The sequence below is a fragment of the Nerophis ophidion genome, linkage group LG08, assembly GCF_033978795.1.
Source record: "Nerophis ophidion isolate RoL-2023_Sa linkage group LG08, RoL_Noph_v1.0, whole genome shotgun sequence".
In the NCBI taxonomy this organism is placed as follows: domain Eukaryota; kingdom Metazoa; phylum Chordata; class Actinopteri; order Syngnathiformes; family Syngnathidae; genus Nerophis; species Nerophis ophidion.
Genome location: NC_084618.1, coordinates 48996019 through 49022934, shown reverse-complemented (window position 1 = coordinate 49022934; position 26916 = coordinate 48996019). Strand labels below are relative to the sequence as shown.

At 41.6% G+C, this 26916-nt stretch overlaps 1 protein-coding gene across 1 annotated transcript; it reads left to right on the top strand.

Annotated features, from left to right (window-relative positions):
- Positions 1 to 868: 868 nt before the first annotated feature.
- dhrs7cb (dehydrogenase/reductase (SDR family) member 7Cb) lies at positions 869 to 18792 on the top strand. Its single transcript, XM_061908762.1, has 7 exons — positions 869 to 1085; positions 5255 to 5411; positions 8188 to 8300; positions 12216 to 12426; positions 12487 to 12579; positions 17629 to 17790; positions 18077 to 18792. Exons 2-7 carry the CDS (start codon positions 5258 to 5260, stop codon positions 18283 to 18285), a joined length of 942 nt encoding a protein of 313 aa, XP_061764746.1. The 5' UTR covers positions 869 to 1085; positions 5255 to 5257; the 3' UTR covers positions 18286 to 18792.
- Positions 18793 to 26916: the final 8124 nt, after the last annotated feature.

Sequence of the window (26916 nt, the reverse complement as noted above, 5' to 3'; positions counted from 1 at the left end):
TATTATCAACAACAGTATCAATATTAATTATAATTTCAGCATAGCAGTGATTAAAAATCCCTCACTGACATTATCATTAGACATTTATAAAAATAATAAAAAAGAAAAATAGTGTCACAGTGGCTTACACTTGCATCGCATCTCACAAGCTTGACAACACACTGTGTCCAATGTTTTCACAAAGATAAAATAGGTCATATTTTTGGTTTGTTTAACAGTTAAAACAAATTTATATTATTCCAATCAGTTGATAAAACATTGTCCTTTACAATTATAAAAGCTTTTTTTAAAAAAAAAAAAAATCTACTACTCTGCTAGCATGTCAGCAGACTGGGGTACATCCTGCTGAAATCCTATGTATTGAATGAATACAGAATCGTTTTGAATCAGAAAAATATCGTTTTTGAATCGAGAATCAAATCGAATCGAAAAAATCGATATATTATCGAATTGTGACCCCAAGAATCAATAATGAATCGAATCGTGAGAAACCCAAAGACTCACAGCCCTACTTATTTGTCTATAATGCCCAACTATGTTTAAATATTTTGTGTTGGATCTTGCAGTATTATGAATGGGCAATTTATATTAAAGTCGGAAGTGTATATATCTTCCCAGGATAAGAAAATAAATACACATTAATTATGACAGTAGTGTTCTGTTTATCTAATGGCTTTGACTTGTTCCTCTCTGAGTCAACATGCCCCTTGCTCATGTTTTTAACAAGTAACAAATGAACCAGTTGATACAACTGGTTCACTCGAAAACAGCTGCAGGTAAACTAATCATGGGAGCGTTCTCCATGCTGGCAACAGTCGAGCATGCTTCAGATAGCTGCAGTGCACCAGACAGTATGTGTGTATTCCTGGCCCAATCGGGCGCAGGCTATTATAAGCGACTGGTTCTACTGGACACCCGTGGGCCAGAGAGACAAGCAATGGCTATGTGAATGGACGGTGGACACAAAGGGAGGAGAAAGGCCGCTGTTACCTAACTAAACCTGGAAAAAAACTGCTGCCAGTCGAGCAGAAGGATTAGCTTCCTCCAACGTGCTGTAAGGGGACCAAGAATAACAAGGATTACAGGTGTGTGTGTTGCCAACGCATGTGCATTCACAAACTGACTAACCCGCTGGGCCTAATATTATATCAATCCAAATATGGAGCTGAGGTTAGCATTTGATGTCAAGAGTCGTTATGCGTGTTGGGATGAATTACAACATTAGCTGGGCTAATTAAGGAAACTTGGTGATTACCAAATTATTGCAATGTTTGCAAAAGTGAGCTCGAAGCTCCTCTTGGGATATTCAATGATTGTATTAAAGAGATGGCACAGGGGCATGGCCAGAGTATATTTAGCTTTTCTCCTTACACACACTTGAAATGGCAAGTGCACTGACATGTGGCTCAAAATTGACGCATAGAGCAATATTTAGCAACATTTAGGGACACATTTTCGATGGTACATGCTACTATTTTATTTTGTCTTTCTATTCAGCCTTTTCTGAATGGCAAATGGCAAATCTAAAGTTGGACTAAAACACTAAAATAGTCTAATTTAAATAGTATAAATGTGTACAATATGAAGATAATGTAAATCTCCAGTAGTTGTAACGGGACAGTAATTTTGATTTAATCATTCCTAAACACATACTTTAGACCAGCAGTGTGACCCCGGAGGCAATATTTTGCCAGAAGCTTGCTTTTATTCGGCCTTAACATATTTTGAATATAAAATAGTCATTATTAATGAGCTATTGTATAGGGTCTGATATACTAAAGCAGGTGTGTCCAAACTTTTCCCACTGAGGGCCGCACAATAAGAAAAATGAAAGCATTCTGGGGCCATTTTGCTATATTTAATTTTAAAAACCAAATACACTGTATATTTTACCCATTAGGGCTCCCCTCAATGTTGGTGAGTGTCAAAGGTTCCGGGGACTCAAAAGGGTCTGAGTCATTACTGTAAGAAATAAGTTATATATTAATATTTTTTTACTTTCAACGCCTGAATATCTATGATCAACTTTAGGTCTATCCATCCACATAATGTAAAGTAAAACTTCTTTGTATCTTTAATGCCATTTTTTGTCAAATAATCTATATTTTTTTAACCCCTCCCCCATGTTTAAAGTGGAATATTTGGTATGAAGTAAGTATAGCCTTAAATAGGTTCATTATTGTTTTTTTAAAAAAAGGTTTTGGGTATCCAAAAGGGCCCCAGTCATAAAAGTGTTGAAAATAAGATAATACACCAGTATATATTATTCTTACTTTCAACACTTAAATCTCTAGATCAACTTCAATTCTAGCTGTCATCTATAAGTTTTCCTAATTCTTAGTTTTCATATTTTTTTATGCCCTTTTTGTCAAAAAAAGCCTTGGTTTTTTTATGTGGCAAACACAAAAAACATGTTATATTTCCCCCCAAAAGTGGAATATTTAACATGAAGTAATTAGAACCTTGAATAGGTCAATAATTGCTAGCATTAATTTTAATTAACTATAATTGTTTGGGGCTTCACGGTGGCAGAGGGGTTAGTGCGTCTGCCTCACAATACGAAGTTCCTGCAGTCCTGGGTTCAAATCCAGGCTCGGGATCTTTCTGTGTGGAGTTTGCATGTTCTCCCCGTGAATGCGTGGGTTCCCTCCGGGTACTCCGGCTTCCTCCCACCTCCAAAGACATGCACCTGGGGATAGGTTGATTGGCAACACTAAATTGGCCCTAGTGTGTGAATGTGAGTGTGAATGTTGTCTGTCTATCTGTGTTGGCCCTGCGATGAGGTGGCGACTTGTCCAGGGTGTACCCCGCCTTACGCCCGATTGTAGCTGAGATAGGCGCCAGCGCCCCCCGCGACCCCAAAAAAAAAAAAGGGAATAAGCGGTAGAAAATGGATGGATATAATTGTTTGACAGTTTTAAGTAAAAAATGCCTGCATGACAGCTTTGTATTATTATAGTCAATACTGCAACATTTTTTCATTACACCAGTTTGCTCTTTTATTCCTTGTTTTTTTTCTGGCAATAGTATTTGTAAGCCAAAGAATCACTCGATCAAACTTCAGTGTTTTATTTTCCTAAAATCAAACACAGCGTTACAGTTCAAACTGTTTCATGTTGCAGTGGCCAAAAAGGTTAAATATACTTGTTAAATAAAACCTCGGCCTTGTTATTAATGAAAACTCATGCCTACTTTGCTACTGTATTTTAATGTTAGTCATTATAGTGGTACTTGTAGAGCCAAGCGTTTCCAGGGGTGGTACTTGGGGAAAAATGTTTGAGAACCTATGTCTTAGTAGATAGTATTGTTTTGATTGATTGATTGAAACTTTAACTAGTAGATTGCACAGAACAGTACATATTCCGTACAATTGACCACTAAATGGTAACACCCGAATAAGTTTTTCAATTGGTTGAAGTCGGGGTCCACGTTGTCTTATCAGATATTGCAGTAATTTGCTTTGTCACCTCTGACACTGAGTAAATATTTTTTGGTTAGATGGATTAGCACATATTGACCTGCTGGATTGGTTTTAGCATCTACAATTGACAACATTTGTATTTTTTTGTGTGCCCTAAAATGGACGCCTATCTACTGTATGTAATGTAGGTCAAGATATGCCTGGATATCTGGAAATCCATTCATTCATCCATCCATCCATTTATCCATCCATTTTCTATATCGCTTATTCTCATTAAGGTCTTGAGCCTATCTCAGCTGACTTTAGGCGAGAACCTCAGACTGGTCGGCTATCTGAACATAACATCAACAATTAACTCAATCAATCAATCAATCAATGTTTACTTATATGGCTCTAAATCACTAGTGTCTCAGAGTGCTGCTCAAACCACAACACAAACCACTACGACATCCTCGGTAGGCCCACATAAGGGCAAGGAAAACTCACACCCAGTGGGACGTCGGTGACAATGATAACCCAGTGGGACGTCGGTGACAATAAAGACTATGAGAACCTTGGAGAGGACAAAAGCAATGGATGTCGAGCGGGTCTAACACGATACTGTGAAAGTTCAATCCATAGTGGATCCAACCCAGCCGCGAGACTCCAGTCCAAAGCGGAGCCAGCAGGAAACCATCCCAAGCGGAGGCGGATCATTTCAGCAGCGCAGGGATGTCCCAAGCCGATACACAGGCAAGCGGTCCATCCTGGGTCCCGACTCTGGACAGCCAGTACGTCATCCATTGCCATTGGACCAGACCCCCTCCACAAGGGAGAGTGGGACATAGGAGAAAAAGAAAAGAAACGGCGAATCAACTGGTCTAAAAAGGGAGTCTATTTAAAGGCTAGAGTATACAAATAAATAAATGATAAATGGGTTGTACTTGTATAGCGCTTTTCTACCTTCAAGGTACTCAAAGCTCTTTGACAATACTTCCACATTTACCCATTCACACACACATTCACACACTGATGGAGGGAGCTGCCATGCAAGGCGCCAACCAGCACCCATCAGGAGCAAGGGTGAAGTGTCTTGCTCAGGACACAACGGACGTGACAAGGTTTGTTCTAGGTGGGATTTGAACCAGTGACCCTCGGGTTGCGCACGGCCACTCTTCCACTGCGCCACGAGTTTTAAGGTGAGACTTAAATGCTTCTACTGAGGTGGAATCTCGAACTGTTACCGAGAGGGCATTCCAGAGTACTGGAGCTCGAAATGAAAACGCTCAATAGCCCGCAGACTTTTTTTGGGCTTTGGGAATCACTAATAAGCCGGAGTCCTTTGAACGCAGATTTCTTGCTGGGACATATGGTACAATACAGTCAGCAAGATAGGCTGGAGCTAGACTGTGTAGTATTTTATACGTAAGTAGTAAAACCTTAAAGTCACATCTTAAATGCACAGGAAGCCAGTGCAGGTGAGCCAGTATAGGCGTAATATGATCAAACTTTCTTGTTCCTGTCAAAAGTCTAGCAGTATAACTATAAAGTATAACTGTAACTAAACGCATTTATATAATATCTAATAACTTTCTTTCTAGTTGTCTCATTAATAGGTACATTCAGAATTCATTTAATCTTTACAATATGCTGAGCGCCAATACAAAACAAACTCAACAGGACACTCCTGGCCTAGAGGGTATTTTCATGTTACACATCAAAAGGAGTGGTAACGGATGTTGATAGCAGATAAGTGGCACGCCTTCTGAGACCTAAACGGGATCAGAAGTGTACTGTCAGCGCATGTTGTTGTTTCCTTTTGCTCACACTAATCCTTTGCTCCCTTCTCTGCAGAAAATGGCACTCCCGTCAGTGATGATATTGCCCCTGCTGATTGTTGTGGCGGCAGGGGTGTATTACATCTACAATGAGGTCATGCATTACATGGCCAAGTCCCTGGTGCGAAACAAGGTGGTGGTCATCACTGATGCTGTGTCCGGTGTGGGAAATGGTAAAGTATTTTTATATCGTACACTGTAAAAAAAAAAAAAAAATCATTTTAAATTCACAGGTAATTACTGGCTAATAATTGCATTACTTTCTGAGTAAAAATTACTATAATTGACTGTGAAATATCTTAACAACAATTTACTGTATCTAAGCTTTTTGATTTTACAGTTAGTTACAATAAAGTTACAACTAAATGCTGTAACTTCATAGTTGTAATTGTACATGTAATTACAATATAACTACCACTGTATATGCTGTAAATTAAACATTGTGGTTTTATAGTTAAATTCTCTTTAACAGCATGCTGCCACCTACTGTACAAAATTGTGCAACGTTGTTTATGGAACTCATTGAAAGACAAGTCAGTTTGAATTTACAGTATGTTGTTGTGATATTATAGAGGACTATGTTTACAGTATTTTTACTGTGAAATAACAGGTAATTTCAGGGAAATATTAGTCTATCAAATTTTTATAGTATTTTCTTGTAATGTCACAGTGCATTTTGATTATATATATATATATACTGTATATATATATTATTGTGAAATAATATTATTAAAGGTTGTGGAATCCTGGTAACGTTTTACAGTTTTTTTCAAATATTTATCTCTAATAGCAGTATGTTCAATAAAAAAAAAAAAGATAATTAGTCATGCAAAGTGCTGATTACTTTTAGGAAGAGCAGGAAGGATGTACAATAAAAAAGGTGAAAAGTTTATAAGCCTTTTTTTAAATATCAAGAAGAAAATTACTGTCCTGTATGTCTGTTGATTATAGGACGGTAACGAATAAGTATTAGATAGGGTTAGTGTTACATCCTTGTAACTGTTTCAGACATGATCTTTGTTCTTTTCTGTGTTTGGTAGTTTAGTTTCTGTCCTGCGCTTTTATTTTGTAAGTTTAACTCCCTTGTGCCGTGCACAGGCTTTCACACTTGCTGCCTGATTCGCAATCGGGACACACCTGTGCCTGGTTGCCAATCAGTCTGCTATTTCAGGATCAATAGCTATGTGCCAAAGGACACATTTTTTCAGATTAAAAGCTTAGCCGGAATACAAATGCTTAATGTGAACATGCCATTTGGAATATTCTGACCCGATCACACACGTTCGGATCAAAATTTAATTGGGATCGAGACTGGTGGTTTTGAAATGATCCTTACTGTCTATGTCTTTGATGTCAGCTGTACTTTGGTACTTTGTTGCTCTAAAACCGAGACTAGCAAAAACTAAAGTATCTTCTTGAATGTCATGTGTCGATGTAACAACAAAACGAATGATCCAGTTGTAGTCTTAATGAGCTGTTTTATTCACGATGTTACAGCTAAGCTAAGTGCTAACTGCAAGCATCAGGGGCGTACAAAGAATGTCTGTGTCATGAAGACACCAAACCATACATATCGCAACATAAGTGGCACAGAACAGCTCCACTTCAAAAAGAGAGATAAAACAAAAGTAGTGAACAGAAGAAATCAATTGATAAATAAATACAATGATGATTTATGCACAAAGCCATGTTTGTTTACTGTGGAAGTCACTGCTGTTTCAGCACTCGTCCAAAAGATGGTGCTATAGCACAAACGATGAGACACTTTTGCGATTACGCTATATGGTGTGCATGTCAAAGTAAAGTATTCCGATTTGAAGTGTGATGCATGAAAATTCACATCATAATCGGATCAATTTTTTCAAGGTCCATGTACACAGGAACATTTTTATCCGAATTATGATCAGATTAAATGAATTTTGGCTATTGTCGAATGCTGTCTTCTATTTACCTAGGAAGTGGGAATTTGGAGCTGCCTTTTCTGAATACAAACAATTTATTGGAAAATATGCACTCTTTGTGCCACCTTCAAACATGGTGGGTTAAGAGAAAACACAGACGTTAAGGCTAGCGATGTACACCGTTTAATTAATGGAAGTCAGCAACAAAAAGGCTGACTTTTTCCCCTAACCCTAACCACATGAAATAAATCTAGTTTACACTACAGTGATGTCACCATTTTTAAACGTACAATACATTGTATATGGCTGATTTACTGCAAAAAAAAGTAATCAGAAATTCAAATAATGGATATTATAGAAGTGGACATCATTGTTTTCACCACTAGAACAAATGTGGTTCAAAATGGCCTCTTGCTGCCCGCAGCTTGATTCCTATTGGCCGCAGCATATTCTGCAGATACAACTCACATCAGAATTCTACACATAAGCTGAAAATGGCTCAAATGACAGTCCAAAGATGCAAACGAAGTATTTGAATGGGAGCCCAGTACCTAATTCGTTGTCTGCCCAAAAGAAAAGTTTCAATGGCGTGGGTGTGCTGTATCTGAGTGCGCGAATTATCATTTTTGTCTACTGTGCCATCCATCCATTTTCTACCGCTTGTCCCTTTTGGGGTCGGAAGGGTCGCTGGAGCCTATCTCAGCTGCAGAGGGGTTAGTGCATCTGCCCCACAATACAAAGGTCCTGAGTAGTCCTGGGTTCAGTCCCGGGATCGGGATCTTTCTGTGTGGAGTTTGCATGTTCTCCCCGTGACTGCGTGGGTTCCTTCCAGGTACTCTGGTTTCTTCCCACCAGACATGCACCTGGGGATAGGTTGATTGGCAACACTAAATTGGCCCTAGTGTGTGAATGTGAGTGTGAATGTTGTCTGTCTATCTGTGTTGGCCCTGCGATGAGGTGGCGGGGCGACTCGTCCAGCCTTCCGATCAAAATGTCTACTGTGCTCTCAGCATTATTGTTTTCTCAATGTCTGACTGTTGTTTTTCAGAGTGTGCTCATCTCTTCCATAAGGGCGGAGCGAGGCTCATCCTGTGTGGGACTAACTGGGATAAGCTGGAGTCTTTGTATGACTCTTTAACAAATGATGCAGACCCAAGTGAGGTGAGGGGAAAAGTAGTTATAATTTGAATCATTACTGTTTTCGAACAAACACTCAGTTCACACAAACATTAGTCCAGGGGCGCTGCCAGCATTGACATAAGTCAGGGGTCGGCAACCTTTGTCACTCAAAGAGCCATTTCAACCCATTTCACAAAATAAGGAAGACAATGGGAGCCACAACTATTCTCGCTAATATCTGCTTGTGGTCACCCAGATGACAAGAATAAGGCATACTATGAAGCCATTGCCTTAAACATCTTCTACAACATGTACAAACTGCTTGCCAGTCCAGCAACATGTTGTGAGAGGCTTTCCGCAGATGCATGCACACGACTGGAAGGCATACTGGGTGACACAGAGTACACTGACGGTTGTGATATAAACAACTTTATATGCGCCACATTGTGAACCCACACAAAAGAAGAATGACAAACACATTTCGGGAGAAAATCCTCACAGTAACACAACATAAACGCAAAACAACAAAAACCCAGAATCCTTTGCATCCATGACAATTCCTGACTATGTTATACACCCCGCAAGCACCAAACCCCGCCTACCTCAACCACGCAGGGAGGGCGGGGGGGTGGGCGGGGGGGGGGGGGTTGGGTAGGTGCTTGCGGGGTGTATAACATAGTCAGGCTGTGTCATGGATGCAAAGGATTCTGGGTATTTGTTGTGTTGCGTTCATGTTGTGTTACTGTGAGGATTTTCTCCCGAAATGTGTTTGTCATTCTTCTTTTGTGTGGGTTCACAATGTGGCGCATATTAGTAGGAGTGTTAAAGTTGTTTATATCACAACTGTCAGTGTACTCTGTGTCACCCAGTATGCCTTGCAATCTCATACATGTGCCGATAGAAGCAGCGAAATGCATGTGTCCGGTCGGCACGCAAATAGCATTCCGTGAATGGCGGGCACGATGATGTTCAAGAGGACGTTAAGAGTAATATCATCACGGCACGCCTTTAACCTTAACATTGTAGTTCGAGTGAAAATTGGAGAACGTTAACCCCTGGTGATGTCCGGGAGAGGCATTGATTTCCGGAATCTCCCCGCAACAATCTGGGGGGTCGGCGATTGTGCAGCTGAGCCGCATCAGAGTTGCCAAAGAGCTGCTTGCGGCTCCGGAGCCGCGGGTTGCCGACCCCTGACATAAGTAATGTGAAAGTATTGTGTAAGTTAACCGCTCGTGCGCTTGTATGCATCATCATCCTCTCCACTGTCTCCATTTCCGCGCTAATCACTGCCGAGCCTGGACAACACAATAGCAGGACATCCTCTGTGACAGTGCTCGATGTCAAGTCAGTACAATCCACATATTCACAGGTCACAGGAAAAAATTAAGCAAGTAAAACTTGTTCATATAATGTGCAGGAAAGGCATAAAATTCATTAAAACTTAAAAAGTACAAAGAGGCTAAAAATGATTATTTTGAATATGATTAAATCAGATAACGATAGTATTATTCCTTTTGGAATTTTATTCATGTGATGCTTTTTGCAGCCTTTCACAATAATTCAGTTGGATTTGATGGAGGAAATAAACACAGCTGCAAATTGACTGTTTTGATAAAAGGGGCTGTTTGCAAATACTGTCGCTCAAAGTTGCATCTTTCAAACAACAAAAAAAATACAACGCCACCACCAACTAGCTTATGTTACTATTAGTGGTTTAACAGAACATATACTATTTCAAAATATCTATACTTTTGGCAATTCTTGATTATATTGAAACATGTTTTAAATAAGCAATTGATCTCATGCCAGCTGCAAGAAGGGTCAGCTCTGTGAATAACTACACTGCACACGTTCCGTGTGCATGTGTAAATTACATGAACTACAAAATAACTTCTCTGTGGCCTTCCATCTTAAAAGTAAACATGTTGAAACAAATGTGCAACCTTGATGCTAATTTACTTTTGGATTCACTATACACATACTACTGGTTAACATTGTTGATTATATGGAGATTACAACACCTGCAAATTGGACACTCAAACTTGGACTATGGATGCACATTACAAACAGTTGAGTGGAAAATGTACAATTCTTACAGGCAAACACTCAACATGACTGACACATTCAGCTAAAGGCAAAGACTACTTCCTGGCAAAAGCAACACAGCGTAGTCTATACAGTATTGCCCCAGAGGTCAGTTCAAAACATGGGAGTGTATATATTTTTGCAGGAAATCGATAAAAACACTTGAGTGCTCCTGTAGTGCAGAGGAACTTGGACCGCTGTAAACACATTGGCAGATCCTTGCTTTGGCATTTCAAGATTGTCAGCAAACATTGGAGCCGAACCTGTGATTTACATAACTTAGACATTTCTGAAGTTCTCTTAATGTGATTTGTGTAACTAAGGTCTTGCTGTAGCTTGTTTACTTTAGATGTCGTCAGGGGTCATATATTCAACTTCTTTAGTTTCACTAGTAGTGTTCCTCAAGGTTCCATTTAAGGTCCTCTGTTTTTCAAAATTTGGGCTGTTCAACTAACAAGTGGCCCGTGAGTTCAGTTAAAATAACTTGTGAGAGACTCACCTTTTTGCAGCAGATTCTTAAAAACACCAGAGTGTTGTCATAGGGATAATATTTGACTATCTATTTTGCGAATGCTCCTTAAAAACAGAAGAGCGCTCCTGCAAGTGACAAAATTAATAGACCAAAATCAAATAGAGGACGCTGGTTCTCCAGAACAGTGGTTCTCAAATGGGGGTACGTGTACCCCTGGGGGTACTTGAAGGTATGCCAAGGGGTACTTGAGATTTTAAAAAAATATTCTAAAAATAGCAACAATTCAGAAATCCTGTATAAATATATTTATTGAATAATAATTCAACAAATTATGTATGTAAGTTCATAAACTGTGAAAAGAAATGCAACAATGCAATATTCAGTGTTGACAGCTAGATTTTTTTGTGGAGATGTTCCATAAATATTGATGTTAAGGATTTATTTTTTCTGAAGAAATGTTTAGAATTAAGTTCATCAATCCAGATGGATCTCTATTACAATCCCCAAAGAAATTGATAATTACTTCTCTAAGTAGAAATCCATCCATCCATCCATTTCTACCGCTTATTCCCTTTGGGGTCGCGGGGGGGCTGGTGCATATCTCAGCTAAAATCGGGCGGAAGGTGGTGTACACCCTGGACAAGTCTCCACCTCATCGCAGGGCCAACACAGATAGACAGATAACATTCACACTCACATTCACACACTAGGGCCAATTTAGTGTTGTCTATCAGCCTATCCCCAGGTGCATGTCTTTGGAGGTGGGAGGAAGCTGGAGTACCCGGAGGGAACCCACGCATTCACAGGGAGGACATGCAAACTCCGCACAGAAAGATCCCGAGCCCAGGATTGAACCCTGACTACTCAGGACCTTCGTATTGTGAGGCAGACGCACTAACCCCTCTGCCACCGTGAAGGCTATGTAGACATCTTTATTTATAATTCAATCACTTGTTTATCTTTCAACAAGTTTTTAGTTATTTTATTTTTTACAAATAGTTCCGGAAAGACCACTACAAATGAGCAATATTTTGCACTGTTATACATTCTAATAAATCAGAAACTGATGACATAGTGCTGTATTTTACTTCTTTATCTCTTTTTTTCCAACCAAAAATGCTTTGCTCTAATTAGGGCTTACTTGAATTAAAAAAATGTTCACATGGGGTACAACTCTGAAAAAAGGTTGAGAACCACTGCTCCAGAATACACAAAATAAAACATGTAGTGAAAGGGGAAGTCTGGTCCTATGTATTTGGCCTTCTGTAAATGTGGCACCCAAAACAACTAGTTGATTATCCCTGATCTACAAACACATTGTGTTGTTTAGGTCCTAATGTTTGAGTCTCATGTCCTGGTAGATATACACTTTAAAGTCCCCACACTTTGTGTCTTCACAGACATTTGCCCCCAAACTGATAATCCTGGACTTCAGTGACATGGAAAGCATGGAGGATGTGGTGGCAGAGGTGGTGGACTGTTACGGTTGTGTGGATGTGTTAATTTGTAACAGCAGCATGAAGCTCAAGGCTCCAGTGCAGAGTGTCTCTCTGGAACTGGACAAAAACATCATGGACGCCAACTACTTTGGTCCGACCACATTGACAAAAGGTGAGTTTGAAGCAACAACCTTTGGTTTAACCAGATTTAAAACAATGAATATCACCATAGGGATTCTTCCAACGATGATTCCGAGGAGATCAGGGCAAATTATTCTGGTCAACAGCATCCAAGGCAGACTGGCTGTGCCTTTCAGAAGTTCATGTGAGTTATCAACAGCACTGAATGCGTTGCAATTGTGACAATTGACGCAACACAAGATAGAATCCGACTGCATCATGAAATTAGTAAGCATACTGTTATCACTTTTTGAATGTTATAATCACTTCTTCAATGTGTACATTTGATCAATCTCATTGTACTACAGTACGTCTATACATTTCTTGTTAGTACAGTCAAATGATTGATTGTCTTTATGAGATTTTTCACATTTGTTTTACTTGAAGGCACATCATTTATTTGCTCAAAACTTGGTAACATTTTATTTAAAGTCCAGTTAGGGTTTATTTTGAATTGAGATTTGCCTCACTCATCTTTGCACTGACTTATGTATTGTCACACCCCGCCGCGGGTGAAGGTATATGTAATCTTTGCAGACCAGACTTTCAAACCAAGGATGGCAAGGCACACAGTTGGTAACAGTTTACAAACATTTATTGAAATCCAAAAAGTGTCAAGAGGTGAACAACAACAGCAGGAAACAAAGAACTCACAATCTCTGTAGATGTTTGATGCATGGACACCGAAACTCTTGCTCAGGACAGACGACCTCCTCTGACAGTGACTTAAATAGCCCATAGCGTCTCCCACTAGCTCAGGGGTCGGGAACCTTTTTGGCTGAGAGAGCCATACAAGCCAAATATTTTTAAAAGTATTTCCGTGAGAGCCATATCATTTTTTTTTTTTTTTACACTGAATTCAACTATATGCGTGCATTTTTAAGAAAGACTAACATTTTTTGAATATAATAAGTCTCTTATTCTTTTTAATAACATTGTTATTCTGAGGCTAACCAACAATAAATAAAACACTTCTTACCATTAATGCTACTTCTTGAACAGGTGCGGTAGAAACCAGATGGATGGATGAAAATGCATGAGAATGTTTATATTTTGAATGTTATTTTTGACACTGTGATTACCAGCAGAATTATTCATTACTTATCGTGTTAAGCAATGTCACCTAAGATTTATCTGGCTTTAGAGCCATAGGTTCCCTACCCCTGCACTAGCTGATACCAATTTGCCAGGGGGAATTAAGAAAACAGTTATTTTGTAAATTTCTCCATAAATAACCATCACATGTCTAAAAAGTATTTACATATTACTTTATATAACTCACCTATATAAAACCCTCAGCCCCATCCTGACTCTTTTAGCCAACCATTCAGAACCATGGTGAGTGAGAGGTTACAGTTTGTTTGTTGAGCATGCTTTCCACTGTCTAAAAAAAAATTCCTTTCACTGACTAACACGATTGAATGTTTGTAGTTTGTCCATGTTGAGCTTCCTAACAAATGTGCGCGGTTTGAGAGGAAGTTTAAGGGCAAAAATGTGACAGTGGGGGAGGTCAAACTGTCACATGTATGGACCTGATCATTGACTGTATAGCAAGCAGTGCCACCTTTCAGGTAAACTATCTGCCGTCAAGGAACAACCATCCCATACATTTTCTACCGCTTGTTCCCTTTGGGGTGCCTATCTCAGCTACAATCAGGCGGAAGGCGCCGTACACCTTGGACAAGTCGCCACCTCATCGCAGGGCCAGTCAAGGAAAATTTATCATCAAAATGAAATGCGATAATCTGAACATATACATATACAGAGCATGCTTATTGCAATAATTGTTTTTGATGAACTACATTAGTTAACTTGTTATTTTTCACAACCTTCATTTTGAAATGAAGTAATACAAAATATTTGGTCTTGTGTTTGTTTTTTGTTCCAGACTGAGCCATTTCTACAAGTTTTGAATACGTAGAGGGTGGTGGGGACACCAAATTTTGATAAACATCTGTTTCCAAACAACTACAATAACTACAAGGCCGGAGACAATTTAAAAATATTTTTCAAAGTAATCTAATATGATTTCGATTTTGGTAATATAGTACAACATTTGCATATTAAAAAGATTTCACAGCAAAGTTTTTATAGACAAAATTAATTGAAGTGCCATCCATCCATCCATCTTCTTCCACCTACGGGTGCGGGGGCAGCAGCTTAAGCAGGAAAGCCCAGAATTTCCTCTCCCCGGCCTCTTTGTCCAGCTTTTCCCGGGGGATCCCGAAGCGTTCCCAGGCCAGCCGGGGGACATAGTCTTCCGAACGTGTCCTGGGTGATCCCCGTGGCTTCCTACCGGTTGGACGTGCCCTAAACACCTCTCGAGGGAGGCGTTCAGGTAGCATCCTGACCAGGTGCCCGAAGCACCTCATCTGGCTCCTCTCGATGTGGAGGAGCAGCGGCTTTACTTTGAGCTCCCCCGGATGACAGAGCTTCTCACCCTATCTCTAAGGGAGAGCCCCGCCACCCGGCGGAAAAAATTCATTTCGGCCGCTTGTACCCGTGATCTTATCCTTTAGGTCATAATACAAAGCTCATGACCATAGGTGAGGATGGGAATGTAGATCGACCGGTAAATTGAGAGCTTTGCCTTCCGGCTCAGCTCCTTCTTCACCACAACGGATCGATACAGCGTCCGCATTACTGAAGACGCCGCACTGATCCGCTTGTCGATCTCACCATCCACTCTTCCCTCACTCGTGAAAAAGACTCCTAGGTACTTGAACTCCTCCACTTGGGGCAGGGTCTCCTCCCCAACCCGGAGATGACACTCCACCCTTTTCCGGGCGAGAACCATGGACTCGGACTTGGATGTGCTGATTCTCATCCTAGTCGATAATTAAAATGCATCCGGAAAATATTTACAGCGCTTCACCTTTTTCACATTTCATATTTGTCTTCAGAATTTTACAGACAATACTCCATAATGTCAATTAGAAAAGTTTTTTTTTTTTTCAAATGTATTAAAAATAAAAAAGTAAAAAAATCAAATGTACATAAGAATTCACAGCCTTTGTTCAATACTTTCCTGATGCACCTTTGGCAGCAAGTCTTTTTGAATACGATGCCATAAGCCAGGTACACTTATCTTTCGGCAGTTTGGCCCATTCCTCTTTGCAGCACCTCCCAAGCTACACCAGGTTGGATAGGAAATGTTGATTTTCATCCAGGATGTCTCTGTACATCCTGGATGTGAATCCAAATACTTTTTAAACCAACGGATTTGATTGACATAACGAGTGCCATGCTGCTGTGAGTGTGACGCTAATGGGAAATAGGATATGTTTGTTTAAAGTTCTTGCAACAAATATTAGTCTCATCTACAACTCATGTCTGCAGTTTTTTTATGCTGTTGAATTAATATTTTGTCTCATTATTTAGCTATAAATGTCCCTGTTATTCAGCAATGTTTGCGAGTGATATCAAGATTCAGTATGTGCTGTTGAGCCTACCAGAGATTTATTCATCGAGTTTATTATATTATATTTTCCTAATGCTAACAAATATCACCAAAGATGCTATAATGTGGTCATCCATGGTGGAATTATTTCCCGTTCTTGCTTGATGTACAACTTAAGTTGTTCAACAGACCGGGGTCTTTGTTGTGGTATTTTCGGCTTCATAATGCGCCACACATTTTCAAAGGAAGACAGGTCTGGAATACAGGCAGGCCAGTCTAGTACCCGCACTCTTTTACTCTGAAGCCATGCTGTTGTAACACGTGGCTTGATATTGTCTTGCTGAAATAAGCAGGGGCGTCCATTAAACGTTGCTTGGATGGCAACATATGTTGCTCCAAATCTTGTATGTACCTTTTAGCATTAATGGTGCCTTCACAGATGTATAAGTTACCCATGCCTAGGGCACTAATACACCCCTATACCATCACAGATGCTGGCTTTTTAACTTTGCACCTATAACAATCTGGATGGTTCTTTTCCTCTTTGTTCCGGAGGACACAACGTCCACACTTTCTAAAAACTATTTAAAATGTGGACTCGCCAGACCACATAACACTTTCCACAGTCCATCATTTATAGGTGTTGTTGATAAATGGCTTTCTGCTTGCATAGTAGAGTTTTAGCTTGCACTTACAGATGTAGCGCCAAACTGTAGTTACTAACAGTGGTTTTCTGAGGTGTTCCTGACCCCATGTGGTGATATCGTTTACACACTGATGTTGGTTTCTGACGCAGTACCGCCTGATTTCTCCAGATTCTCTGAACCTTTTGATGACATTACGGACTGTAGATGGTGAAATCGCTAAATTCCTTGCAATAGCTTGTTGAGAAATGTTGTTCTTAAACTGTTCGACAACTTGCTCACGCAATTGTTCACAAAGTGGTGACCCTCGCCCCATCCTTGTTTGTGAATGACTGAGCCTTTCATGAAAGCTGCTTTTATACCCAATCATGGCACCCACCCGTTCCCAATTAGCCTGTTCACCTGTGGGACATTCCAAATAAGTGCTTGATGAGCATTCCTCAACTTTCTCAGTTGTTTTTGCCACTTGTGCCAGCTTTTTTGAAACATGTTGCAGGCATCAAATTCCAAATGAGCTAATATTCGCAAAAAATATATTTTTTCCCAGTTCGAACGTTAAGTATCTTGTCTTTGCAGTTTGTTCAATTGTATATAAGTTGAAAAGGATTTGCAAATTCAGTTTTTTTTTAACGATTTACCCAACGTGCCAACGTCACTGGTTTTGGGTTTTGTTATTTCTCCAAACAAGCTGATTAGTATTTGCCCAATTTGTGATGTTTTTCCCAAATGTGACGGCAGAAAATATCTCTGTATGTGGTAGACTGTTACCCAAAGAGTTTTGAAAACTACATTTAAAGAAGGAACCAAACCACCAAGTATATTGAATAAAGGTTAAAAAGGATTTGCAAATCATTGTATTTTGTTTTTATTTACGGTTTACACAACGTGCCAACTTTGTTGGTTTTGGGGTTTGTATAAAAGGGTGCATAAGGGTGAAAAGGTCAAAGAGCTATAATCACTAACTCGCATGCCCTTGTAGGTTTTTGAAGTGAAATTCTGACAGCACACACAAAACGTCATCACGATTTCATGTGGCTTTTACAACTGCTCCTGTTTATAGGGTTCTATAGACTGAAGTCACAAAACAGCGTGTATGCGGTCTTTGTGTTCTGTGCAATAAAGCAAGTGTGTTTGTGCTCTCACCGATCAGATGCAGCCTCCAAACATGCAGCACAGGCCTTCTTCGACTGCCTCCGGGCAGAGGTGGAGGAGTACGGGATCACCGTGAGCACCATCAGTCACACTTTCATCGACGCAGCAGCTCTGCAGGCTCCTGAGTCGCCCTCCCCCAAACCAAACAGCTTTGCTGCATGTGAGTGGAAAAACTGGTTGCTGTGTGAGTCATGCAAGCATATTCATATAGTTGAAGAGGATAGTAATGATAGATAATAATTGCTTTCAAATACATCACACTATGCGGTGGGTTAGGGCCACAAACGCAGTAATAAATGGCATTTGGAGGCTAGGATGGATTTAGTTGATGAATCAAACACTTGTAATATTTAATAGGGAAATGGACCACAAACATCTTGTTTAGAGCCACAGAAAACTTGATTACTGAATCAGATGTACAATAAATATGTTTTGCTCCTCCACAGTCGTTGCCGGCCAGCTGACTCATGGGGTGCGTCCGTCCGTCCTGGCCAATGAGATTATGCGAACAGTGAACAGGAAGAGGAAGGAGGTTGTGCTGGCCCACCCCATCCCCAGGGTGGCCCTCTACCTCCGATCCCTCCTACCCTCTTTCCTCTTTGCTGTGCTGGCTGCTGGAGTCAAGGACTCTGTTGTGGCCGAGCAGATGCAGTAGGAGAGACGCTGAAGAAAAGGACTAAAAGAAAGATGCGGGCGTAGATTTTAAGACACTGTATGTGCAAAAATTGGAACAATTTTAGTTGGGTATGACGATTGGTTGGATAGAGAAGACATGATGAAATATTTCTCATTAACCACAATTAATTAATATATTATCAATGTATCGCCCTGTTAGTCGGGTATGATTATCAGTTGGATAAAAGAGACATGATGGCTTGGATTGACACTTTTTTACAATTATTTGTATTATAATATGATGATTGCTATACATCAATTAATCACAATTATTACATAGTACCATTATTGTCAAGTTATGGGTATGGTATCCCCCCCATCCCTTTTTGTTTTAGAGAAAAGTTAATTTTCCAGATTAATGCAAGTTGCCATTTTAAAGCAACAATACATTTTGCTACAGTCCTTAATCAATAACAAACATTATGATCCCCCAACAGAAAAAAAAGACAGAAATGTAACGGAAATAAATAAATAAGTATTGATCTTTTTGGTGATCAATTTCCTTACTTGTTTGTTTAGTTGCGATCTGACTGTTTTGAATGTATAGGCATCTATTTAGGACATTGGCATTTATGTTTTATTACCCGGCGCAGTTCACTGAATTTGGTAGATAATGGGGAGCGTTCTATTTTAGTTTTCAATTACAATATGATATTTTGGATAAATGCGTGAGTGCCACATAATTTGGGAAATTTTTTACGTGTAGTCTTCGTTTATTTTTTTTATTTTTTTTTTGAGCAAATAGGATGCAACTGATATGCAAATTATATGTATGTATATATATATATATATATATATATATATATATATATATATATATATATATATTGTACTGTAATTATTGTACTCTAATTGGATTTGTCAAGCATGTACACAGTAACTCCTCTGGATGGCAGCACCACATTGTCCTAATGAAGCTGCCTGCTTTCATTGAGGAGATTGTTTTATTTGAGAGTAAATGATGTTGTTTTTGGCTCATTTTAAACCAAATCCCAAAAGGGACAAGCGGTAGGAAATGGATGGATGGATGGATAGATGCTTAGTTTGCAATTAAATTATAACAGTTGTAAAAAATGGGCTTCACGGTGGAAGAGGGGTTAGGGCGTCTGCCTCACAATACAAAGGTCCTGAGTAGTTAGGGTTCAATCCCTGGCTCGGGATCTTTCTGTGTGGAGTTTGCATGTCCTCCCCGTAAATGCGTGGGTTCCCTCCGGGTTCTCCGGCTTCCTCCCACTTCCAAAGACATGCACCTGGGGATAGGTTGATTGGCAACACTAAATGGTCCCTAGTGTGTGAATGTGAGTGTGAATGTTCTCTGTCTATCTGTGTTGGCCCTGCGATGAGTAGGCGACTTGTCCAGGGTGTACGCCGCCTTCCGCCCGATTGTAGCTGAGATAGGCACCAGCGCCCCCCGCGACCCCAAAGGGAATAAGCGGATTTACACAGATACTAGATTTCTAAAGATTTATTTGCATTCATGAGTCCACAAAATGCACTGTGACACTATATTTGATGGCGTCACATTAGTAATATGAAATAACATTAAGGAGATTAATGCTTTACAAGATGTCTGACTGCTCGGATGAGGACGGACGGCACACGTCTTGTGTGTGCTCTTGTGTGTGTGTGTGTCAAGTGTGTATATCTGGACATCAAGTCCAGCTGGTAAGCGAGAGGCTGTCCGACAGGTCAGTGTCCTCTGGGGAGTTGAGCATCCTTTGTCTCCAGGGCCTCCGAACAGGAATGTGTGTCTGATGTCCACATGAAGAAATGACATTTCCATACGTCAGACAGGAAAGGTGTCTTAAGAATACTCCGCTGGACTCTCCAAATTGGCTTTTTTAATTTTTTTTTTGCTTTGTCACATTAGAATAACCCGCCGGATCATACATGTTTCATTTCATGATAAGGGTCAGCCCATGCATGAATCACACAAAGTCCACACAAAAGGAAAGACCATGATGAATGATATTAATTATATATATATATATATATATATATATATATATATATATATATATCAGACAAATGTATCAGTGTGCAGTGCAGTCATTTACTTGAATGATTTCAGCCTAATAATTTTTCCAAATCTCAGCTCTCTGATGAGCAATATGTCAGTGAGGCCCAAACACGGCAAGAATAATCGTGCTCAAGCAATATTGAAAGTGATGCAACCTGGATGTGCGTCATGACTTATATATGAGAATTGCCTCACAGGCACGTCTGGAGCTCTGAAATGGTCTTTCCATGAGCGAGGTGATCACCCTTATCAATTTTTAAAGCCCAGGTTATTGACACTAACCTGACTTATGGAGGTGATGTAGAGGCCATGATAATGATTCACTAATCATGCACATACAACACCAGAGGGGCCACTTCTTAGTTTAAATTATTACTTGATGGTGGGGTTTATTGCTCCATGTAGAGAATGCAATCTAATTTAAAAATTACGTAAATTTCTTCCGGCAATGCTGAAGTGTGGCCACGGAGCTGGAATGCTGTGAAAGGACAGAAAACGTGGGAAATTCCTTCAATGTTCAGTTGAGTTGAGTTTGACCTTATTTTGAACATGCATGCATACATCCTGATACATCACAATTTCCAGTTTTTCTATTCAACATGTTCAAAAAAGAGTAGTAAGAGGCAGTTTGCTTAAACTTTTGTTCACTTCCTGTTCACCATTTATTCATAATATACTCCATAAGAAATAACAATAATAAATATTAATATAATATTAAATAATGTGTTGTGTGAACTGGAATTGTTTGAATCGGTTTTTAAATGTGTGAGTAGTAAGAGGTGTTGAGATTTTGGACTCTTCCGTTCCTTAGTTTGAGCACTTCCTGTTTATCTGGTCTCCATGGTTTCACATTGGTTCCACCTGCCCTTGTTATCTACGCACACCTGTTTCTTCTAATCAACTCCCTTATTTAAGCTCGGCCCTTTTCGTTATTCTTTCTGGGACTCTAATTTGCCTTCGAGCAACATTCACGACTGTCTACTACCGTATGTATATTCTCGCTAGCTTTTCACGCTAAGCCTTGGTTTTATTCCAGCTCTCACGCTGATTAATTGTTTTTCCTTTTGTGTGCCTTTGTGCCAAGTATAGTTTTTCTGTTTTCTATTCCTAGCTTTTATGCTAGCGCCCTTGGTTTATTTTGTCTGTTAGCTCCAGTGTTTTTGTTCATAGCCTGCTTTTGTTAAGTTTAACGAATCATTTAAACTTACCGTTGCTGTGTTCATGTCGACGCATCCACGAAGGGACAAATTTAGCATCACTATGCCAACCAGTCGTAATAGTAGAGTCCCAGCAAGAAAGAAAAGTTCCTTCGCGTCTGGCAACCATGAGGAGACCTTCGGCGAAGGCACATGGAGGGTATTCCAAGCGATGGAGGCTGAAACTCTCCGATGCAAACTCTCTGATGCACACCTGATGACAGGATTATGTGGGGTCCAGATGGAACCTTGATCCCCGTCAATGCATCCGGGGCGGTGAGTTTCCCTCCAGCAGCTCTCGCGCACGTCAGCGAAAGCGGAAGTCGCTAAGAAGGGCTTCTCCTCGTGGCAGTGACTTTCCCACTGCTTGTCTCCCTCCTCACAAACACAGCAACCTACAGGCAGCACACAACACTCCTACACCATTGTTTGGGGATCCGATAGCACACTTTGCTAACTGTTTCACTGACTGGGCTAATTACAAGCTAGAGTCCGCCGTTGATGATGTAATTTCGTCGACGCCCCCCGGTGACGCAATCCCGTCCTCCGTTGATGACATCATCAACAATGACTTTTTTTTTGAAGAACCTTTTTCTCAGCAACTTTCCAATGACATTAACATCCATCCATCCAATTTCTACCGCTTATTCCCTTTTGGGGTCGCGGGGGGCGCTGGCGCCTATCTCAGCTACAATCGGGCGGAAGGCGGGGTACACCCTGGACAAGTCGCCACCTCATCGCAGGGCCAACACAGATAGACAGACAACATTCACACTCACATTCACACATTAGGGCCAATTTTGTGTTGCCAATCAACTTATCCCCAGGTGTATGTCTTTGGAGGTGGGAGGAAGCCGGAGTACCCGGAGGGAACCCACGCATTCACGGGGAGAACATGCAAACTCCACACAGAGAGATCTCGAGCCTGGATTTGAACCCAGGACTGCAGGAACTTCGTATTGTGAGGCAGACGCACTAACCCCTCTGCCACTATCAGGACATTTTTTCTTTTTACTGTTCTGCTCAGCCTCGGTCACTTTTGTCTTCTACCCCACCTCTTAGGTCTCGTTCCCCGCCCAGGTCTAGGGTTTTTTCTCCTTTTTCTAAGGGACCTTTTTGTAATTCCAGAGGGGAGGAATCTGCCCACCTCCTAACCTCCCTCCGCCCACCCTTAGAGACCATGTCACACCATAAAAAGAGCGTCTGGCATCCGCTGTTGGAAGGGGGGGGGCTAATGCTGACAGCTGTGCTACGGAGGTAGCACAGCGGCGTTCAGCCAAGCCTCTGCCTCCTCAACGTCCTCCTCCACAAGTAGTCCGGTTAGCATCTACACGTAGGCCAACTTTACCGGTTCTTCAAACTGTCAATCCGCAACCTCCTATGAGGCCACCCTTACCTGTTTTTCAGCCTGTATTCCGCTTAACTCCTCCTCGTAGACCTCCTACACCTGTGTTTCCCCCGGTCAAGCCTCAATGGCCACCTAGACCCCTCCACCTGTGTTCCGTCCATGCACTAAGTCATGTCTTAGTCCCAGTATTATTTGTTGTCTCAGTCCTAGTCCTCATCACAGTCCTAGTGCTAGTCTGACTCGTAGACTGAGTAGTAGTCCGAGCCCTAGTACATGCCCAAGTACTTGCCCTAGCTCTAGTCCGACTCGTGGACTGAGTCCTAGTCCTAAGATGGTTCACAAACCAGTCCCTGACCCCGTTCTGGATCATACTCCAGTTTCTAATTTTTTGCTGGATACCACTCCAGTTTCTGACTCTGTGTTGGTTCACAAACTAGCACCTGACCCCGGTCTGGATCTCACTCCAGCACCCGACCTCTGGCTGGATCACGCACCAGCATCTGTTCCAAAGCTGGAGCCCACACCGGCTTCTGCTCCTCGGCTGAAGCCAACACTGGCTCCTCGGCTGAAGCCAACACCTGCTCCTCGGCTGAAGCCAACACCTGCTCCTCGGCTGAAGCCAACACCTGCTCCTCGGCTAAAACCAACAACTGCTCCTCGGCGGAGACCAGCTCCTGCTCCTCTGCCGGCTTCTGCACCTGCTCCTCTGCCGGCTTCTGCACCTGATCCTCTGCCGGCTTCTGCACCTGATCCTCTGCCGGCCTCTGCACCTGATCCTCTGCCGGCCTCAGCACCTGCTCCTCTGCCGGCCTCAGCACCTGCTCCTCTGCCGGCCTCAGCACCTGCTTCTCTGCCGGCTTGAGCACCTGCTCCTCTGCCGGCTTGAGCACCTGCTCCTCTGCCGGCCTCAGCACCTGCTCCTCTGCCGGCATCCAGACCAGCATCGGTGCCTGCTTCGGCTGCAGCCCCCCGCACCTTCGTCTGCTGCTGCCAAGCCTCCTCCACGTCGGCCACAGGTGTGGCCGTACCCCGGGCGTCCGCCTCAGCAGGCGCGTCCACCTCCACTCCGGCCACCGGTGTGGCCGTACCACGGGCGTCCTCCTCGTGGGACGCATCCACCTCCACGTCGGCCGCCAAAACTTCTGCGGCGGCGGCGTTCCACCCGCCGCCGCCACCTGATGTGTTCTCGGTGGATTCGGGGACAAAGGGCCTGGCGACCCTCCACCATGTCCTCCCTTCGCCTTCCCGTCACTTTTGGACTGTCTTGTTGTGGGGTGGGGGGGTTTGAGACATCTTGGATCTGTCTTTGAAGGGAGTGGGGGCGTGGGGTGGGCGGGGGGGGGGGTGCTGTTCTGATTTTGGACTCTTCCGTTCCTTAGTTTGAGCACTTCCTGTTTATCTGGTCTCCATGGTTTCACATTGGTTCCACCTGCCCTTGTTATCTACGCACACCTGATTCTTCTAATCAACTCCTTTAATTAAGCTCGCCCCTTTTCGTTATTCTTTCTTGGACTCTAATTTGCCTTCGAGCAACATTCACGACTGTCTACTACCGTATGTATATTCTCACTAGCTTTTCACGCTAAGCCTTGGTTTTATTCCAGCTCTCACGCTGATTAATTGTTTTTCCTTTTGTGTGCCTTCGTCCCAAGTATAGTTTTTCTGTTTTCTATTCCTAGCTTTTATGCTAGCGCCCTTGGTTTATTTTGTCTGTTAGCTCCAGTGTTTTTGTTCATAGCCTGCTTTTGTTAAGTTTAACAAATCATTTAAACTTACCGTTGCTGTGTTCATGTCGATGCATCCACGAAGGGACAAATTTGGCATTACTATGCCAACCAGTCGTAATAAGAGGTGTCACTTTGAAAGAAAATTTGTGGCACAGAAAATATAAAAATTAAAGGAAGTTTTTTTAACATGGAAAATTGTTAGCCTGAATGTCAATCCATCCATCCATTTTTCTACCGCTTGTCTCGTTCAGGTCGCGGGGGATGCTGCAGCCTATCTCAGCTGCATTTGGGCGGAAGGCGGGGTACACTCTGGACAAGTCGCCACATCATCGCAGGGCCAACAGAGATAGACAAACAGACAACATTCACACTCACATTCACACATTGGCAACACTAAATTGGCCCTAATCAACCTATCCCCAGGTGCATATCTTTGGAGGTGGGAGGAAGCCGGAGTACCCGGAGGGAACCCACGCAGTTATGGGGAGAACATGCAAACTCCACACAGAAAGATGCCTAGCGCAGGATCGAAGCCAGGACATTCATATGTGATGCAGACGCACTAACCCCTGTTTCACCGTGCTGCACGCCCGAATGTCAAGTTAAAGTTAAAATACCAATGGTTGTCACACAAACACTAGTTGTGGTGAAACTTGTCCTCTGCATTTGACCCATCCCCTTGTTCTACACCCTGGGAGGTGAGTGGAGCAGTGAGTAGCAGCGGTGGCCGCGCCCGGCATTCATTTTTGGTGATTTAACCCCCATTTCCAAAACTTGATGCTGAGGGCCAAGCAGGGAGGTAATGGGTCCCATTTTTATAGTCTTTGGTATGACTTGGCCGGGGTTTGAACTCACAACCTACCGATCTCAGGGCGGACACTCTACCTACTAGGCCACTGAGTAGGTAGAACGTTCTAGTAAAACCTGGAAAATTAAGAATTTAGGAAAAATTTGAATTTGGAGAACGTGAAGGTGATTTAAGCGTTGAAAGAGGTGAATATGTTGACTTCGGAATGTTTCTAGGAACAGTTGTCTATTTCATAGTAAATTCTTGTCACAGAAAATGTCATGATCCCTCATGACATTCGGGCTTCTGTTTTCCTGTGTTTGGTGTTTATTTCAATTTCTGTGCATTTCAGTGCTTCTTCTTCCCTTTTTTCTTTCCAAGTTAGTGACTTGATTCCCTTGCCAGACGGCCAATTAGTGAGGGTTACAGCCAACGTCTCCCTGTATCTGGATGCCGGTTCATTGTTTGCTGCATGCCACAGTGTATTTGCCTTATTCCTGAGTTCCTACGTTACCTTTCCTGCTTCCGCCTGCTGTTCCTAATAAAAGCACCTTCTCAACTGCACATTGTCTCTGCATCCTGGGTTCATGCCACCAATTGCAATGTACCAACGTGAAAGAAACAGTTGTATTGAAGGATAATTGGGAATTTTTGTAATGTGAAAAATTGTCTTCCCAAATGTCCTGAATAAGCTGAATGCATTAAAAAGTGCAAGTGGTTGATTGATTAATAAATTGACTTTTTAAATAAGAAAGAGGAAGTTTCACTCCGAAAATGTGTAGTTACAGAAAAATTAGAACTTTCCGTACATGCCAAGAAAATGCGAAATGTGCTAAACATTTTGATGCTAAACACACAGATTTGGGAATGGCTTGAATGAGGTGACAAATGTGGAAATAATCATAATTTTGCGTCACAGAAAATGTGTATTGTAAGCAAAAATGTAGGATTTTTTACAACTCCTCTTGACAAAATTGGTGCAGTTCAGTTAAATTTGGCGGTTTTCTGACATGGACTTCTTTATTCAGCATTGTCCACACGTTTAAGCCAGGACTTTGGGAAGGCCATTCTAAAACCTTCATTCTAGCCTGATTTAGCCATTCCTTTACCACTTTTGATGTGTGTTCGGGGTCATTGTCCTGTTGGAACACCCAACTGTGCCCAAGACACTGATGATTTTAGGTTGTCCTGAAGATTTGGAGGGAAATTTTTATCGTCCCATTTACTCTCTGTAAAGCACCAGTTCCATTGGCAGCAAAACAGGCCAACAGCATAATACTACCACCACCATGCTTGGCGGTCGGCATGGTGTTCCTGTGATTAAAGACTTCCCCTTTTCTCCTCCAAACATATTGCTGGGTATTGTGGCCAGACAGCTCAATTTTTGTTTCACCAGACATCACATGGACAAAGAAAAGGGCCTTCTGGAGCAAAGTTCTGTGGTCAGATGTTAGTTATGCAAGATTTTATAATTCTTATTTTTATTTTTTAATATATTTACTGTATATTTATTTATTATCTTTATATGTTTTA

Bases quoted from the DNA above. Each gene is read 5' to 3' on its own strand.
- dhrs7cb (XM_061908762.1), top strand. From the start codon at position 5,258: ATGGCACTCCCGTCAGTGATGATATTGCCCCTGCTGATTGTTGTGGCG. The intron at 8,301-12,215 runs GTGAGGGGAAAA...GTGTCTTCACAG, and splicing joins ATGATGCAGACCCAAGTGAG to ACATTTGCCCCCAAACTGAT. The intron at 12,427-12,486 runs GTGAGTTTGAAG...ATATCACCATAG, and splicing joins TCCGACCACATTGACAAAAG to GGATTCTTCCAACGATGATT.